At 37.4% G+C, this 19,843-nt stretch overlaps 1 protein-coding gene across 1 annotated transcript; it reads left to right on the forward strand.

Annotated features, from left to right (window-relative positions):
- The first annotated feature begins 4,853 nt into the window (after nt 1-4,853).
- On the forward strand, nt 4,854-19,257 carry LOC137049295 (gastrula zinc finger protein XlCGF57.1-like). The gene is made up of 3 exons (XM_067427801.1): nt 4,854-4,908; nt 5,779-6,001; nt 16,320-19,257. Exons 2-3 carry the CDS (start codon nt 5,842-5,844, stop codon nt 17,375-17,377), a joined length of 1,218 nt encoding a protein of 405 aa, XP_067283902.1. The 5' UTR covers nt 4,854-4,908; nt 5,779-5,841; the 3' UTR covers nt 17,378-19,257.
- The last annotated feature ends 586 nt before the right edge of the window (nt 19,258-19,843 follow it).

Consider the following 19,843-nt stretch of genomic DNA (forward strand, 5'->3'; position numbering starts at 1 on the left):
CTCCAGGACTCCTGCAGCGGCAGTTATAGTGTGTTCTTACTGTGACATCACAATAGCGATGGACTCCAGGACTCCTGCAGCGGCAGTTATAGTGTGTTCTGACTGTGACATCACGATAGCGATGGGCTCCAGGACTCCTGCAGCGTCAGTTATAGTGTGTTCTGACTGTGACATCACGATAGCGATGGGCTTCAGGATCCTGCAGCGTCAGTTATAGTGTGTTCTGACTGTGACATCACAATAGCGATGGGCTCCAGGACTCCTGCAGCGGCAGTTATAGTGTGTTCTGACTGTGACATCACAATAGCGATGGGCTTCAGGATCCTGCAGCGTCAGTTATAGTGTGTTCTGACTGTGACATCACAATAGCGATGGGCTCCAGGACTCCTGCAGCGGCAGTTATAGTGTGTTCTGACTGTGACATCCCTAGTGAAAAAAAGTATACTTTATTGTATTTCAAATATATTCTCTTTTCCGATAGTATATTAGAAATATACTTACAAAAAATTTACCATTTCTAAATATATAAAAAATATATTAGCATCATATTTCACAATACAACTTTTAAAACACTTTAAAATAATTGTATTTTAGTATATTTTCTAAAAAATATATTTTAGAAAAATATACTTTAAATGAAAGTCCAGTGTGCTTTTGTAAAGTGTACTTATTTGAACTACTTTAAAATATATTTTTTATATATTTTAAACTTATGCTTAAAATTGTCATTGTTAACAATGCACTAAAAGCATATTTTGAAAAATACATAATTAATATCATTAAGCTGTATAAAAAGTTATAAATACTGTTTAAGGTTATTTATTCATGCTTAACTGTTCAAGCTTAAGCATTAATAAATAAGTAATAATAAATTATTATTATATAAATAAATTATTATATGGACTAAAAGCCCATTTTTAAATATATGCAGTGTATGCTATAAGCCCTACTTTAGTTGTGATTTAAGTGTAAATATGTTTAATAAGTTTACACTGGCAAAGAAGAATTCAACAGCACAGTTAAAATAAAACGCAAGAAAATATGAGTTAAATAGTTGTTTCTTATTGGAATTCAAATGTCTCTTCATTGATCTGTGACCAATCAGATTGTGTTGCTCAATGCCTGCAGCCAATCAGAGGCAGAGCTTCTGACGTCTGTATGACGCTCACTCGCGGGAGGTTTGCAGCCTTGCAGGTGAAGTACAATGTTGCGTTACATTAATTACTTAATAAAACACTGAAAGCGGAAAATACATTGCTCATTCTTCGGACCAGTTCAATTACGTCACATCGCTGCCTGACCCTGATCTGGATGATAAACTGTTTTGGAATAAAATAGCCAAACATTACGCGATCCCGAAAAGCACTGGGAAAAGTCCTTCTGTTTGGAGGTAAGTAAGTTAATATGTAATGTCACTAAACGTGAATAAAAAGTTGAATGAACATGCACCTGACCTTATCTCTTGTATATTCTGTTAACAGATTGCGTTCTTCAAGAGTGTTTGCTGTCAACTGTCTCAGATGATGTGTAAGCGGTCATCAGACGCAAGTGTAATGAGCAGCTCACCAGAAAATGGAATAAAATGTGTAATTTATATTTATGTATAGAGATGGTCAGTGGAATTAGTTCAATGATAGGTTTTCCAACATCTTCCAGTGTTAATTTAATGAAAAACATAGTAAGTTAATTTTGTTTAGCTTTGCTGAAACCATGTGAAACCATTTATAAAAATCGTTGGTCCTGTTTACTGAAATGTCTCTTCATTAGTCATGTGTGTTAGATTTGATTAATTTATTGTAATGTCCTAGCCTGACAAGCCAGACCCACATCAAGATGTTTGGTCTGGAAACTCACCATAGACAGGGCTCAGTCCGAGGGGCGGGATAAACGGTTGTCTTTCAAACTCCCTCTGCACGCGATAGGATAGCGCTACACCAACCGGAGCAACGACGGTGAAGGGGAGCTCGCTGACTGATTAAACATTCGCCATATCCGGTCGGCTAAACTCCGAACACATCTTCCCTTTTTAAGAATGACTTCAGTGCCGCTCTGTTCTTTTCTCAGAGGAAAGCTTAACTCCAAGTCTTCCGGAGGCGCGGGCAGAGCTGATTCGAAAGACCGCCGCCGTTCGCCAGTTTCTGTGTTTACTAGCAGACTGTGTTACTAGAAGCAAGCAAACGCAACTCGGCCGTCGTCATTATGGCCCCGCCCGCCGACTCTATAGCCTACCTACACGATGTGATTGGGCCGTCCAGATTCTGCGGAATACAGCTCAGATAGGAATTGAGAGTTGCTAGACCACACTTGCGGGTAAATTAAATTTGCTGCCGCTAGGGTGCGTCTAGATTTCTAGGCTAGTAATGTCCCTGAAAACAAACGCATTCAACATTGGGAAAGTAAGTCAGTAAGTAATTCATTAAAATGTAATGTGGCACATTTAAAATACTGTATTGTGTGACATGATGTAATTCAAAGTATATTGTACAATGTATAGCTAAGTAATAACACATTGTATTGTTATTGACTACTAAGTGTATATTTTTAGTCATTTGAATAAGTCGAGGTAAATAATGTTAGGGGTTAACAGCTTATGACCCAGGACCAGTAGTGAAGAAATGAAGACAGAGTCAGGATTGCAATTAATTAAAAGAAAAATTTACTTAGAATAGTTTGCAGTTTCAAAAGCAGAAGCCAGCTTCAAGTCTCACAAGGAGTTCGTAGGCCGCGCTCCCTCTCTCACCGTCTCGTTGCCTCGCCCTATCGTACATACAATTGTCCCAACAGTTATACCGTTTTCAAGGTCTTATCCACGTCATTACTGCAATGTGGATGGTTCTGATTGGCTCAGAGACAATGCACAGTCATGGTAAATTTCCACTCGAGTCAGTTAATCTGATGCACGTTTCCACTGACGTGCCACTTGTTGAAGCTTTCACCCCAGAATCAGGCCTGTAGTGACCTTCCAGATCTGGAGCAGGCGCCAGCTTGCTCAGAACAATAAGTCCACCCATCTCTTAGGGTGCCCATTGTACACCATTCTGATCTGTAGCATAGAATATTACGCACATACACAGATACACAGTCTCTCCAAGGTTGGAGCTGATTAAGCTCCAGTTCTAACTAGTTCTTACCAAAACATACTGATAGCATGTGCTTTCCTTTAGTGAGAGGGACACACAATAGTACAGGCAATATTCATCTTGAGTCTTTAGTGTTTCAGTAAAAGGAAATATAAAAGGAATAAAACATAATAAATTAAATGAAAGACAATTCCATATTTCATCTCTGGAAGCCGGAAAAAGGGAGCAAACCCTGTTACTGCACTCCTGACATGTTAGGGGTGTGTGATACCTTAAAAATCTAAACACAACGACCTTGTTGCCAGTGTTTAGTGACACATCACACATCTCTAGGCCAGACCCTCAGTCACTCCTCAGAGACCAAATACACACTTTAGAAAACAAGAAACAAAGCAAAATCATAACTGGATAGAATCATTATAATAATATAGGTAATATAGGAAGATAAATATTAATTAAGGTTTTGATTATGAAGTTAATTAGGATATAAATATATACAGGTATATTGAAGCGGCAGTGGATTTCAAAATCCCCCCTTCACTAAAATATATATATATATATTATATTCATATTATATTGCTTGTGTGTTCTGAATATACTGGTAATTAATTTGTAATTTATTAAAACACAAATAAAGTATGCTATAACACAAAGTGTACTTATAATACAAATAAAGTGTACTATAACACGAATAAAGTATACTTATAATACAAATAAAATATACTTAACTCAAATAAAATATACTTATAATACAAATAAAGCACATTTAATATCACTAAAGCATGTAATTAGTCACTATACTTAAAGTGTACTAAGTATACTTAAAGTTGTTCCAATTTAGCACACAAAAGTATACTAAATACACTTAAAGTTGTGCTTTAACACAATTTAATTACAACTTAATACAAAACTTAGTACAAAATTAGTTGTGTCAAAATAGCACACTTCAAGTTAACAAGTCATTAACACACTTCAAGTATACTGAAAATGAGTCTGGCCGCAAGTATACTTAGTATACTTTTTTTTCACTAAGGAAGCCTATCCTCTTAAAACCAAAAGAGGTCAAGAGGTCATAAAACTATCTGTGTGAACGCCACCTTCCCCAGATAACATGATCACCAGTTGATCCATAAGACCCTAAAGAATTTAATGTATAAATGACATATACAATGCTAAAATAAACTGGGGAAAAACACAGAAAACGGAGAGTCACAGTCACAGATTTATCTAGGTCACCGATTTCAGCACAACACCGGACCTTGTAAAAAGATATCAGTTTGTCTGAGTGTGCAAACCAGTTAATGGTAAACAGAAAGTCTTGTCTGGACTCTATTAACAGCCTTCTGTAAGTTGAAGATAAAGTGATTATAATAAAAGAGCAGTTTATTGAATAATCTTCGCTACAATTACAAGAAGTGTTAATTTACAGAGGGAAAAACAATGGAAAACCACACAATCATAAGATTAAACAAGAGAAAATAAATTAGTAGTTATATAAAATATCAAAACATAGAATGACAAAATTAATAAAGGATAAATAAAAAAAACTATTCAAATAAATACAAATAAAACAATAATTAAAAATAAATTATTACTTTATTTATTTATTTATTTATTTATTTATTTTTACTCTCAGTGTGTACTGTATTATTAACTTACTATTGTGTTAGTAAATGTATTCCACCAAATACATTTTTTCTACGTAAATTTCTATGCACTACCATGATTTTAGACACAAGTGTGTGAGCGCGACTTTTATTTTGGTCTCCATGTGTGACATCATCAAGCTGTGCCGCGCTCGTGCATCTTGTGATTCGACCGAAGAAAGGTTTGTTTTAAGGGTTTGAAGTTGTTATATGATATAAACCGTTTAAAGTTAAGCAGAATGAATGATGTATTTTTTAATGTAGCACTGCGTTGCTTTATCTAACATTTATCAGTGTTGTGTGAGTAAAGTAACACAATAAACTCATGAGTAATAGAAAGAGCGTCTCATTTTGCCCTTTATCGTGAATCAGTTCAAACATGAACTGGCGAGTGGCGAGAGAACCGAAGCTTTAGACTCAGTTGTCCACTTGTTTGAATCAATGATAAATCCAGCAATCATTAGATCTCTTTTTGCTTAAATCTCTTTTCCTCCATCCAAAATAGTTTGAGTTAAAATGTTTCCCTCATTTGAATGGGAATACATCTGGGGATTTCTTGTTTAATAAATTGTGTAACAAATTAAACCAAAGTAGTGTCATTTAACATCATTGACAGAATATAAAAACACATTCAATTTGAGACGTCTCAATTTATAAATGAACTGAATCCTAGTTTTAAATCTGTTTTATTTCATGTAAATGAATGACATTTCCAAAAGAAAAATATATATTATTGTTTTTTTACTAGGAAAATTCATCAAACTAAAGTGAGTAATTTAAAACCCAATTTTGCTAATTTTCAAAAAATTAATTATTTTAAAAATTAATAAAACATTATTTTATTATTTTAACATGTTTGTGATGGCCTTTAATTTTAAGTTAATTTTTTTTCTTTTCTTTTTATTTCAATTGTATGTTTCTATTTATACTTACAAATTGTGAAAATGTGTCAAGAAACTGTAATTTTGAAAGTTCAATAAAAATAAAACAAAGCCTATCTAGTGATTTTGCTAGATTTTGGATATATTTTTCTTTGTTATTATCTTAAACAGGACACACACACAGATAAACTCCTGGTGAAGCGTCTGAGATCCACCTGACACACTATTATAAAGATGGAGTTTATTAAAGAGGAGAGTGAAGACCTGAAGATTGAAAATTTATTCAGTTTGAAACATGAAAAAACTGAGGAACAAAGAAAGAAAGAGGAGAGTGAAGACATGAAGATTGAGGAAACATTCAGAGTGAAAGATGAAGAAACTGAAGAACTAACAGGTTGGTTTCATTCTCAAAGCTGAATTATGACCTAATTAGGGCCTGAGCACTGATGGTGTGTGGACCCTGCTGTAATTGCTCAGCCTATTGTTATTTTTCTCCCAAATTAATCGCTTTTCGGGGGGCTTAAACACGCTCGAAAACTCATGCAGGGTTGCCAACTTTTAAGTTCAGGTTGGAGTGAGATTTTTTGGGGGGCCGGGCGGGGTGGGGTGGGGTGGGGGGTGGGGGGTAATGCTTTTGATCTTGATTCAGTATCAGTTTATATCTAGTATATATACTGTACATAATAATATGTTTGTTTTGGCACTAGTTTAAACATTTCTTGGGTCAAATTATATGTGGCATTCCTTAATATTCACTTGTGACTGCTTATATAAGTATCATTATTCATTAAAAAGATTAGGATGCAAGTTATTTAAGTTTTGAAATTTCACATTTAAAGAAATCTAGTGTTTGATCATCATATCTAAATATTTATTAGAATGCAAAGACTGCAATATATTTTTGAGCAACTAGATTAGATACATGTATATTTATTAAAGAGCCATAAGGCACCGAATGGCATTACAAATAAACATTAATATTTTTTAGCCACAAAATGACTCTAATTTGCCTCTTTGAATTGGAATTCTCTATTTTAATATTAATTACTACACTAATTGTTATATAAATTTTAGAAGAAATACAAATATTAGAAGAAAAATATTTTAAGTGGTCATTTATTGACAATAATTGTTGCACAAATAGTATTTAGTACCAAAAGATCTCCTCAAAATATTCAATAAATATCATTTAATGAGTATGAGTGTGACCAATTAGTAAGGAATACCTGAGGGCTAAATACAAGAATAACATTAATGTTATTCACTCTCCATAATAAAACGATCCTGTAAATATGGCTGACTTAATAATCAATAAACACTAACACTATGCTGTACTGTTTACCAAAACTTGCAGCAAACATCTATATGGTGAAACTGTTGTGTATCCGCTTAAGCCATTTCAATTCATTGGCACGGCGCTAGAAGTATTGAGCGCTCATGGGCCACGTGACCAGCGCGCACCGCAGGGAGACGAGAGCATGCAACTCCGCTTTTCAACGCCTCTGGCTTTAACATTATGCCACATTAGCGCCAAAACGCTATTTATTGTTTGAATTTCATTCAAACACATTTTAAAAAATTAAAGCTTATAGCTTTGTTTAATATCAAAAGCAGGTTTGGCAATTTGGCGTGAGATTGAGTTGGGCGGAGTGAGAGCGTGAGACAGAGCCTGAAAGCGTGAGTATCACGCCAGATGCGTGAGAGTTGGCAACCCTGCTCATGAAACTTTGCAAACATCAGAAGTGGTGAAAATTTGCATATAATAAAAATAGTACTATCAAGGATGAGTGGAATGTTATTTATCAGGTTGTGGTTCCTTCAATTTTTCATCAGCAGGTACTGTCACTGGCGCACAATCCTGCAATAATATCTGTCTGCAGAGCCGCAGTTTCACTTAAGCGGTTTTGCCCGCGCATGCACAGTTTCACCGCACGCTGATACATTTGATTTTTAAATGTTAAAGGTCCCATTTTTCGTGTTTTCGAAGCTTTGATTATGTTTACAGTGTGCAATATAACATGAGTTCATGTTTTGGGTGTAAAAAAACAGTATTTTTTACACAATTGACTTATCTGTACAGCGCTGTTTCCTCTGTCCTAAAAACGGCCTGATGATTTCCTTGTTCTATGAAGTCCCTCCTTTAGAAACACGTAACGAGTTCTGATTGGGCCAGCGCTTCCCGTGTTGTGATTGGACAGCAGCTTAGCACACTTTTCCCGGAAAGGGGAGATGCAAGCCTGAATGCGCGCTCTTCTCCACGTGGGAGAGCAACAAGACCACGCCCCCTATTTTGTGTGTTCTTGTGGGCGGAGGGTTAGTCAACAAACGGTTCTAGTGACGTCATTCCTGAAGGAAGTGCAGCGGTGTAGTCCAAACCGGCCGTTCGCTGTAGGCTTTGAAAGGGAACTTCTGTTAAATAAAATATCTCGCTTGGCATTGAACTTTGAGCTTTATAATTTTACAGGTATTGTTTATGCTCTAACAGCCACTATCTATTGATTATTGTTGCTCCTGTTGTTTTTTGTTTTGTTTTTTTGCATCTGCTGTTGCCCAGAGGCCTTCAGGCTCCTTTACTGACATGAAACAATGCTGTCATGAACACTTAAATATTTCTATTACGCTTTTTTTGTTTTTAACGAACAGCCTGGTAAATAAACACCATGTATTTTCAAGGCCTGGTATAAAAAAAACGAACTTTCGAATATCGACATTTCAAAGGTTTCTATAATTATTAAATTATTAGTCTAAAGTCAAGATAACTAAGTCCTCAAGTTGATTAATTCTGCCTGGGGTAAATGCATAAACTTGAACACAAATAAAACGAATTTTAAACAGGCTTAAAGTGTGAGCATATTATTAATTTATTGGAGACATAACCAAGAAACATTTAATTTATTTATTACATTTACAATTTACATTTTAAACATTTAATTGTTTTACCATTACAGTTGATCACTAACTAATAACTATAAAATCAAACAAGTGCAATTACAATAAATAAATAAAATGATAGTTCTATTCCCTTCCAGTGCCGTAACATGCATCTCGAAGACATAACGGCGCAATGCGCATGCGCGGTCAGAACCCTTCTCCAATCATCTGCTGTCGGGACACTTAGGGTGTACTCACGCTAGGCAAATGTGCTTTGATACACCTTTATTCTACATGTGATGTGGTTTATTTTGATGGGTGATCTGTCTTTGTGGTGTTAAGAGAGTGAAAACTATGGCCGTATTTTATATATGTCACATATATAATTATCAATATACATGATATATATATTTCTTTGTATAAATGCTCATTATACAAATTACACATGCATACCATATTGCTTGCCTACATATTAAATATATGTCCATAATATGTTTTTAAATAGTCTTAGTATATATTTTGCGATTAAAATGAAATATATTGTAACAGTCTCCCTAGGAACAACATAGAGAAGCAAACAACAAGATACATTTGAGCTCAGGACCCAATGACCATCCTTGCATTCAAAGATAAAGAACAAATAATCAATTCAACATAAACCCCAAAACACAAATAGAGATAACTTTTAACAAGTCTAAAGCTGTTCAAATAAGGAAAACATAAGCATGTCAAATGTTTGTATGTATGTTGTTTAAATAAATTGGCGTATATAAATTAAACATATATTGGGGACATATATAGTCATAACATACAATATTATATATACAATAACTATATGCATAGTATTAAAGGACAACTCCGGTGAGAAATGACCCTAGGGGTAATTAACAGATGGTTACCGAGTAGATGGGCGGCAGTGGCTCAGTGGTTCATGTAGGTTGTCTACAAACCGAAAGGTTGGTGGTTCAATCCCCGGTTCTACCTGACCAAGTGTCGAAGTGTCCAATTTATAATGGAAGGGATTTATAATGGATTCACTGCATTTACGGCCAGCGAAGCAATATAGTAAAATTTCAATATTATTTTTATTTTTCGAACATTAATTACAGATCAAATATATTCATGCTCACCCCTATTTATGAAAGCCGAAGTGTAGCGATATAAAATTTGCAATGCAATAATTAAAATGGCAATGCATTTCAAAATTTACATTTACATTTTCCATACCATGTGTGCAACATTTGGAGCAAAATACTAATTCAAATTGAATAATATAATTTAAATTGGCTATTTCCTACACTAGTTTTAACATAAAATTTAAACATAAAGGGCCCTTTATCTTGCACTTTATCTTGCACCCAGCGCAATTGACTTTGTACACCGACGCATGTGTCATTCCTATTTTGCACCCGCGCAAAGCGCGCTTTTCCCTCCACAGAAGCACGTCGCTAAACTAGTGAATGAACTTGCGCTCCCTGGGCGGTTCAGCGCAAAAAAGGAGGCGTGTTCCGGCGCAAACAATCCCTGGTGCTATTTTGCTGTTCCATTAAACAGTTGCGCCACTGACCAGAAAAAACCTGGTCTAAAGTCAGTGGCGCGTGGCGCTTTGTTCATTATGCTATTTTAAGGGTGCATGCTTGACCATAATGTATAGCGTGCACAACGCGCATACACTTTGCTCATGTAATCTACACAGATGCAACAGTTATTTTTGCAAATCATAAATTGTTACACTAAAACAAATATTAACACATTGTGGTGTGCCACGAAGATGTGAAAAAATAGGCATAAATCTTATTATAATAATCAAATTATTCAGGCTTATTGTAGTTATTAAGGATCAGACCTGTTTGCCCAATAGTGGCAAGACATATATGTATACATGTACATGCACGTGAAACTTTCTCCACTAAAAAGAAGGTTATGAATATTGAACTTAGTTTACTCAAAAATCCCCCCCCCCCCCCCCAGCTGTAATGCAGGGGGTCTACCATAATTATTTCATAAATAGAATGTTCAGAAGAGCTGTATTTTATATATATATATATATATATATATATATATATATATATATATATATATATATATATATATATATATATATATATATATATATATATATATATTAGGGGTGTAACGATACGCGTATTCGTATTGAACCGTTCGGTACGAGGCTTTCGGTTCGGTACGCGGTACGCATTATGTACCGAACGGTTCTCGGACTAATTAATTAGACTTGGAAAAATAAAAAAGTGTGTGAAATATAATAACATGTGTTCAACAATAACCAAAACGACATAACAGGCAATGCCCCTGACACCGCCGAAGTGATAAAAAAAACAAAACAAAAAAAACAAACACCAAATATGTTTTAGGCTGCTCAGTCAGGTGCTCGCTTACTCAGTAGGCTACGCGCTGAATGCTCGTCGCAAAATGGCTATTGCGTTTAACAGACCAGAAATAGAAGATCCTCCAATAACCAACAGGTAGCCTATGGTGTTTGGGTGAACTTTGGATTCTTTGTAAGCTATGATGGTGTTGGCAAGAGTGGTGGATAAAAAAACAATGGTATGTCGCATTTGCTACATGATGGTACAGTAGCGGGAATAATTAATGCCATGTCAATCAACTCATTTACGCCGACAACAAGACGATAAAAAGAATAAACAGCCACAAACTATCCCCGCAGCATTTAGACAGACATTTCCAACTTATTCAAATGGCAAAAGACATTTATAGCCGCGGATATGAGACCTTACGCCCATTTTCACACTAAATCCGTCTGCAGTGCGTAGTCTATGCGGTACGTATTTTTTCTGTACCCATGTTAACGGTTGTGGACTACAAACGCAGCATATTTGAAAGCACAACAGGGCGTGCGCCTCCTGCACCGCATACGCAGCGCAAAACGCACTGCAGACGGAGTTTTAAGAACATGCTTAAAGTAATTGAGCCCCGTTACAATGTTCCTTCACGAGCCCATTTCAGCCAGTAATTCCTGCTTTGTCCCAAAAAACAAAAGCACAAACAGAGAACCAATTGGCCAAAGCAACAGCGGTTGCTCTAACAACAGACGGCTGGACGTCAAGGGCTACACAAAGCTACCTGACTGTAACGGCACATTACATTACCGATGAATGGGAGCTGAACAGCCACGTTCTTCAGACACGCCCCCTTGAGAGTCACACAAGTGAGGATTTGGCCAAAGGGATTGTTCAATGTAAAAAAAAAATCATACTTTGTTAGTTTTAATAAAAAAATAATTAAAAAAGGTAATTTATCTGCCAATTTTTTCTTTTTGCTGTATCTAAAATATGAGGACATCTGACAAATTGGTTTGTCCGTCAAGAACCAGGAAAAAAAATCGACTGAAAAACTGAAAAAACTGTTTAACCGACGCTATTTTGGGTGGGTTTCTCCCATCCCCATACAACACAACTTCTGTCTTTCACTCCCTTACGAAAGGAAAATATATTTACCAATATATTACTTGAAATATATTTTAATATATTGTAAATATATGGAATAATATATTGATGGTATTATAAAATATATTATATATTCATGTAATATATTGCAAAATATACAAATGATTGCCGCTTTCAATATATTGAAAGATATAAATATTAATTCCCATATATGTGAATATATTGCCTAATGTATTGCATGAAATTTTCCAATATACTGCAATATATTTTTGTTTCGTAAGGGCTGCTCTTACAAGAACGTGCGCCTGGTAAATCCGCCATAATAATAGCAATCCATAATGGAACTTGCGCACCTGCTTTTAAAGGGAATGTTGGATGCCGCTCTGATTGGTTTATTCACGTTACGCCCAAACCACACCTATGAATAATGAAGCTACTTCAGACCAACCCATTTTAGATTTGCGCCGTGCGCAAGAGCCATTTATCCCGCCGGGAAAATAGCAACAGCGCCGAGACCCGTCCACAAAGTTACTTGCGCTTTGCGCTTTAACACTTGCATTTCAGATCGTAAAAATAGAGCCCAAATTGTATATTGTAGGCTTAATACTTTATATAAGTTGCAAAATTAAAATTAAAATGTATTACAGAAATAATTAGATGTGTTTAACATGTTCAAGCAATTCCAAAAATTATCCAAAAGTCACCGCACTAGCCATTATTTTTAATGGAAAGGAGACATAGGTGTTATTCAAGCATTAATTAAATTTTGCATGGTGGCAAAAAAAATTTTTTTTACATTTGGTTATTTTTACTGAATTCAGAATAGCTTTTGAAATTAAAAACTTTGCTTAAACAAAATACATATTTGAAATAAAGACTGTTTGGAGTTGGGTGCTCCGTTCCCTGAATCCACAGCCTTTGTTGTTATTTTGAGTGTACACAAATAAAAGTAGACAGTTTATAATTATGTCTTGTACTTAGCCTGTATGTCTGTATGGCAAAAAAATGATGGGGTATTGGTGTGGGAGTTGTTTCCGCTGTCATAAAGAGAGGAAAAAATACAACCATACTGATATAGCAAACGATAATCGTAGGCAGCTTGTCTAAGATTATTTGAGAGTAAAATAATCTCTGTTGTAAACCACAGCTCACTTCAGCGCGACCACGCTCATGTTAAGGTGACACCACCCTCAGGGCTGAAGGCCTCAAAAACCTAAAAAAACAACACTAACCATTCTCTCTCTCTCTCTCTCTCTCTCTCTCTCTCTCTCTCTCTCTCTCTCTCTCTCTCTCTCTCTCTCTCTCTCTCTCTCTCTCTCTCTCACACACACACACACACACAGACACACTAATTAAATATGTTTATTTTATTTGTACGAATTTGTCATTTTTTATATCAGACCCCCGTACCCAGCCAAACCCCCGTTTGCTGCCACCATGGCCGAAATCTCACTCTGAACTCAGTTCAAAACTTGAGAGCCCTGGCCAGGAGTAAAATTTACAAATGTGGTTTAAACAACCAGATACATTTACACTTGTCCGGTTTTGTCTGAAATGCTTTCAGACCACCTTCTGCATTGGTTTGTTTGAGTGATCGGTCTCGAAAGAATCTCAGAAGGCATTTAGGCCTACTCCTGGTCATTTCACAATCAGATAGATATCTGGTCAGAGAAAACAAATGAAGGAACCAGTCGTAAAAAGACCATAACTCTAGCAGCTGCGCTGCAGAAACGTGCGCTGCTGCTGGACTAACCCTGTGCGAGCCATGTCTCGACAGTCACGTGAGCTATTATGGTCTCATGTTGTTTCCACCAGCGCAGCACATCTCATTGTTTCTTTTAATTAATAAAATAAATATAAAACGAAGGAGAAGCCTAAAAAAAAGGCCTGAAGCCCGGCCCGCGTTTTAGGTATGACGTGAAAATTGAACCAAAGCCTGGCCCTAGGGGCGTAAAAAAGTCTGGGAAAATTAACCAAAATGAGCATCCCTAGTGCATATCCAGTGCTTATCATTCAAAGAGTCAGGGGTCATTGGAAAGGTTCCTTTAGACCTTAAAGCAATGCTTAGGAATTACTGCATCGATGCATCCTTTGCAGTGTTTCTTTGCAGGGGTCTGTCAAGTTCAGCTTATCAGAGCTGGTCTTTGGCCATACTGTAAGAAGACCGCTGAAAGCTCTACAAGAGAGAATGTTAGGCATTGAGGACTCTAAGAAAACAAATGTTAGATTATGTCAATAAATTCCATGATCAACTTCAGAAAACGTGTGTTAGCTCGTAAACATTGGCTAAAGCCCAATGCCCCCAGGGGGAAGATGAAAATGTGGGCCCTCCCTACTCTGTCCCCTTTTCCCTCCCAGTGTGATGCCTATGGGAATCTATTTATTGATGGTTTTGATACTTTACATGTCTATATTTAGTGGTGCTTGCGGTATCACTATTGTTCTCCACCATACTTATTATTATTCTTCCAGACAAAATTTCGGCGCGCTACTCCTCCCAGAGATTTTGTCAAACATCCAACAAAGCAATTGACAAAAGGTGCGTCCTAATCGGGAATGGTGGGCTATGACTTTTATAAGGGATCGGGGGTGCGGGGCTCGCCCCAGGGGCGAAAAAGTAGCGAAAACGTCCCATCGAGAAAGCATTGTGAAAACTTTGACCACTCATAGCGCCAAACGATTAATTCAAAAACACTCGTCTCTTACACGAAATCTGAAGATCCTGATAGGATCTCTCAGGACACACATCTCAAAGGGGTGTAAGTTTTACCCCTGGGGTGCATTTACATTTACATTTAATCATTTAGCAGATGCTTTTATCCAAAGTGACTTACAAAAAAGGGGAGAGTAATAGAAGCAACGGAACAGACAAGGCCAAAAACCTGTAAGAGCTGTAAGAAATCTCAATTAATTAGCACAGTACACAACTTTTTTTTTTTTTTTTTTTAAAGACAGACATCTACAACAAAAACTCACGTCCGCAAAGTGCCGAACACTGGATTTTTTAAATAGCTATGATAACAACCCATTAGGACTAAGGGTGCTAGAGCTCCCCAAAAATCGAAAATTTTCCCATAGACTTATAATGGGGAGGGTCGTCCCATCAAACACATGCGTTTCTCATTCAATGGTAAATCCCATAGGGATTTTCTATTGAGCATAGCTCTGCTTCACAGACTCACAGAGACAAGGGGGTGGGCCCAATCTACTTAGACAACCAATCACTATCTCAGGATCATGATGATGCTATTAAGCCATGCCCTAGCAACCATTTAGAGCTCCCTAGCAACAGATCCCATAGACTTCCATTGAAATAGATCAAAGGGATATCTCTGGATAGGAGTGTCATAGGGCATCAACGGCCAATCACAAATCACCTTCAACACCTCCTAGCCACGCCCTAGCAACCATTATCGAGCACCCTAACAACCCAAATCCACAGTGTATATCTGAACATCATAGACACACGGGGGTTGGTTTATATCATTCATACTGGCAAGGGGATTTTGGGGAATCATTATGGGATGCTACCAAGCCACTCCATAGCAACCAAACAGAGTACCCTAGCAACTGTTCAGATCTCTGCACCAGAAAATCACAGAGACACGGGGGTTGGTTTATATCATTCATACTGGCAAGGTGATTTTGGGGTATCATTATGGGATGCTACCAAGCCACTCCATAGCAACCAAACAGAGTACCCTAGCAACTGTTGAGATCTCTACATCAGAAAATCATAGAGACATGGGGGTTGGTTTATATCATTCATACTGCCAAGGTGATTTTGGGGTATCATTATGTGATGCTGCCACTCCATAGCAACCACCCAAAACACCCTAGCAACCACCCGGAATACCTTAGCAACTGCCTAGCAACACCTTAGCAACCACCCAGAACACCCTAGCAAACCGCCTAGCAACGCCCTAGCAACCACCCAGAACACCCTAGCAACCGCCTAGCAACCACCAAAAACACCCTAGCAACCACCTAGCAACATGCTAATTGTGTTAGCATCATGCTAGCAACATGCTAATCATGTTAGCATCATGCTAGCAACATGCTAATCATGTTAGCATCATGCTAACAACTTGCTAATCGTGTTAGCATTATGCTAACAACATGCTAATCATGTTAACATCATGTTAACAACATGCTAATCATGTTAGCATCATGCTAAAAACATGCTAATCATGTTAGCATCATGCTAACAACATGCTAATCATGTTAACATCATCGTACAGACATGTTGCTTGGCTTTTTTGCATCACAAATGCCACAGGGCCCTGACTTTTGCCACGGCAAGCACCACTCACAATTTCTTCAGGAATTGTACTTTCTAGTTTTTGTTGTTGTTGTATTTTGCTATGTACCATTAAACTTGTGTTAATGTGCATTTGTCTCTTTTCACCCTAGACCTGATGGTGCTGAAAGAGGAGAGTGAAGAACTGAATGACATGGAAGAGAGAGATCAATTAAAGAATAATTATTTCATAACAGGCGAAAAACCTTTTAGTTGCTCACTGGCTGAAAAGTATTTGTCACAAAAAAAGTCTAAAAATAAGGAAACTAAAAGTCATTTAATCTGGCAACAGTGTGGGAACGGATTACCTCTAAAAAGAAGCCTTAAAAGACACATGAGAATTCACTCTGGAAAGAAGCCTTACACCTGCCCTCAGTGTGGAAAGACTTTCAGTAATAGAGGAAACCTTGAAGTCCACATAAGGATTCACTCTGGAAAGAAGCCTTACACCTGCCCTCAGTGTGGAAAGAATTTCAATAATAGAGGAAACCTTGAAGTCCACATAAGGATTCACACTGGAGAGAAGCCTTACACCTGCAAACAGTGTGGAAAGACATTCAACGTAAAAGGAAACTTTAACCGGCACTTGAGTATTCACACTGGAGAGAAGTCGCTCACCTGCCAACATTGTGGAAGAAGTTTCGACTTAAAACAAAGTCTTAGCAGACACATGAGAGTTCACAATGGAGAGAAGCCGTTCATCTGCCAACAGTGTGGAAAAGGTTTCAACCAAAAAGGAAGCCTTAATGTCCACATGAGAAGTCACACTGGAGAGAAACCGTTCACCTGCCAAAAGTGTGGAACAAGTTTCAACCGAAAATCAAGCCTTAACAGACACACGAGACTGCACTCGGGAGAGCAACTCTACACATGTCCTCAGTGTAGAAAGAGGTTCAGTCAAAAACTACACTTTGAAGACCACATGAGAATTCACACTGGAGAGAAGCCGTTCACCTGCCAACAGTGTGGAACGAGTTTCAACCGAAAAGCAAACCTTAATTCCCACATGATAATTCACACTGGAGAGAAGCTTTACACCTGCCACCAATGTGGAAAAAGTTTCAGTCGAAAAGCGAGCCTTAACAGGCACATGAGAGTTCACACTGGAGTGTCACGTGTGGTCACTGTGGGAAACGTTTTAGGTATAAAAAAGTGCTGGAGTACCACTTGAGTGTTCATGTATGAGAGAACTGGTTTTATAAGTTATCAATGTGGAATGGATTTCACCGACAGGAAATGCCTTGTGTTTGAGAGACTGTGCTAATTATGGTTACAGTACAAGATCACCTTAGAGCAGTGGTTTTCAAACCCTGTTTAATGGGTCACCAGGATGATTTAAGGAAAATGGAGTTACATTAAAAATAACTGTCACAGTGAGCCTCTGTAACTAGGGACTCTTATTATTCTGACACAGGACTGAGAACATGCATACATATACTTCTTATTGTAACATCATACACACAATTATCTGTTTCATATCAGATTCACTGATTGTGTATTGTTAAGTGTTGTTCCTGTGCTCACACCAAGCCATTTCTTCTTCAGTTTGACATATGAGTTATACATTTCACTGTTGATTTATGTATTGAATTAAGAAGTAAAACAAGGCCGGTAATCATGTTAGATGTTTATTGTTTTCATATAACCACATACATATTATAAATAGTTATACTTACGTACTGGAACATTTTCCTACCACAAACAGGCATAACCCGGGGTGCTTCCCAATTCTTATTTGTGCATCCTAGCTTCATTTCCTCGCTCCTTAGCTCCGTCCCTTCAGGATGCGAGGGAAGGAAGCGAGGAAAAGATGTGAGGACGGAGGAATTGAATCAAGTGAAAATGATACATCCTTGCTCCCTTTCACGTCACTTCAAAGCGGCGTCAGTTAATGATGACTGCACTGCTGGATTTAGTCGGGATTCTTAAACATTTAAGATAACTATTTATATTGTGAGCTTCAGCCTCCACAAACTACCACATTCGTCCATATTTTAATTAATATTACCAGTTATTATTAACAACAAATTATTCATTGTATAGTATTAGTTTCTATTTGTTTCTTTCATTTTCTTGTGGTTTGATATAATTCTGCAACTGTCAGTTGTTGTTATTTGACAAAGATTTGTGTTTTAGCCTACATGCAGTGGTGGAAAGGGCTGAAATTCACTGGGCGGACTGTAGTTTGGAAATGTTTTATTTTTTTTATTTTTTGCACAGTTTAAGATAGGCTACCTTCTAATTAAGTTGTCCTCAGGTTAAGTGACGGATATGTGAACAGGGATCGTTTTGACAATGTTGTTATCTCAAAATGTTTTCAGTTTTTAGCACATCATTGTCATGTGAACCCATGGGTGTCGGAGTCTAATTAAAAAATGGTGGGTCCCAATAGTAGCTGGTGAAAAATATTATAGGTGGGGCATTTTTTTTTGTGGGTGGTCTGGGGGTTGTCCCCCAGAAAATGTATTGTTTTGTAGATGTGATTTCCTGCATTATGGTGCGTTTGAGGCCATATCCCTTGACTATTCCAATAAAAGAACTCAAACCAGTCAATACCAATAGTCTAAAAAAGACTATATTAATTTCACTGCCTTAAAAATCAACAGTTTCACAGGTAGCCTAATGATAATGAACAAGTTGCATGTTTATTATTCTCCGTGTCCAGATAGAAATAGTGCCGTTTACTAAACGATTGATTGGGCCAGACTAAATTACAGATATCACAGAGTTATTTATCATGGCTATAGAGTAGGGGTAATATAGCCTGGTTTTACCAGACTCTCGAACATTTGTACATAGAGTCTGGCCACTCTCCATTGACAAGGGTTTATTTCCGTGAAGGCGGGCACCCTGTTGAGGTTTAAAACTATTGGATCTGCCCTGAGCCACTCTGGATCTGCCATAACCAATCACTAATGTTTGGTTGTGACGTATGTCATGCGCCCTTCGCCTGTTTCAGTCATGGAAATCCGACAAAATAAAAGTGCACATGTGCATGCCACCTCAGTAATAAAACTATAGGATAAAACCTAAAACTCATGCATTCGGATTGTGATTTATTCACGCCACGGTGGATAGGAGAGTTCTGTGATCGAGAACGCGCCGCTCACGCGGTCCGTAACATGATTGTATGCTGTAAATAAAATGTCATATGCTTGGTATGATAATAAATGCTGCTATAAATAATAGACCAATTCAAATGTTTAAGTGCTTTTATTTTAATGTTTGAGCGGTGATCAAATATATTGCTCTTCTAAATACTTGCCAGCATTTTAAGGAAATACAAGTCTATAAATGCAACCGTATGGAGTTCTGCAGTGGTCAAAAATGATTACAAACAGTGAATTTTGAAGTGATATATTGTTGAAAACTCAGATATGTGGATTCGGACAGCTATTAGATCAACACGACCTTGCGTTTGTCAAAAGCAGTAGGTAACTCGGCCGGGGATTTTTCCGCGGGTGGTGAGAGACGGACGGCAATAAAATAACTGACCAGTTCCTGTAACTTAAATGATGGCAATACCTTCCGACCCCACGAGAAACAGTTACCGTCCGAATAGCTTCAGCCAACTCCTTCATCACTAACGAAGCGATCTGGAAAATCAAACTTTTCCCGAATTTACCCTGTTGGAGGG

This window comes from Pseudorasbora parva, chromosome 20 (assembly GCF_024679245.1).
Source record: "Pseudorasbora parva isolate DD20220531a chromosome 20, ASM2467924v1, whole genome shotgun sequence".
NCBI classification, from domain to species: domain Eukaryota; kingdom Metazoa; phylum Chordata; class Actinopteri; order Cypriniformes; family Gobionidae; genus Pseudorasbora; species Pseudorasbora parva.

What these genes read in the sequence shown, in the direction of transcription:
- LOC137049295 (XM_067427801.1), top strand. Translation starts at nt 5,842, where the DNA reads ATGGAGTTTATTAAAGAGGAGAGTGAAGACCTGAAGATTGAAAATTTA. An exon ending in AGAAACTGAAGAACTAACAG is followed by an intron (nt 6,002 to 16,319) that starts GTTGGTTTCATT and finishes TTTTCACCCTAG; the next exon opens with ACCTGATGGTGCTGAAAGAG.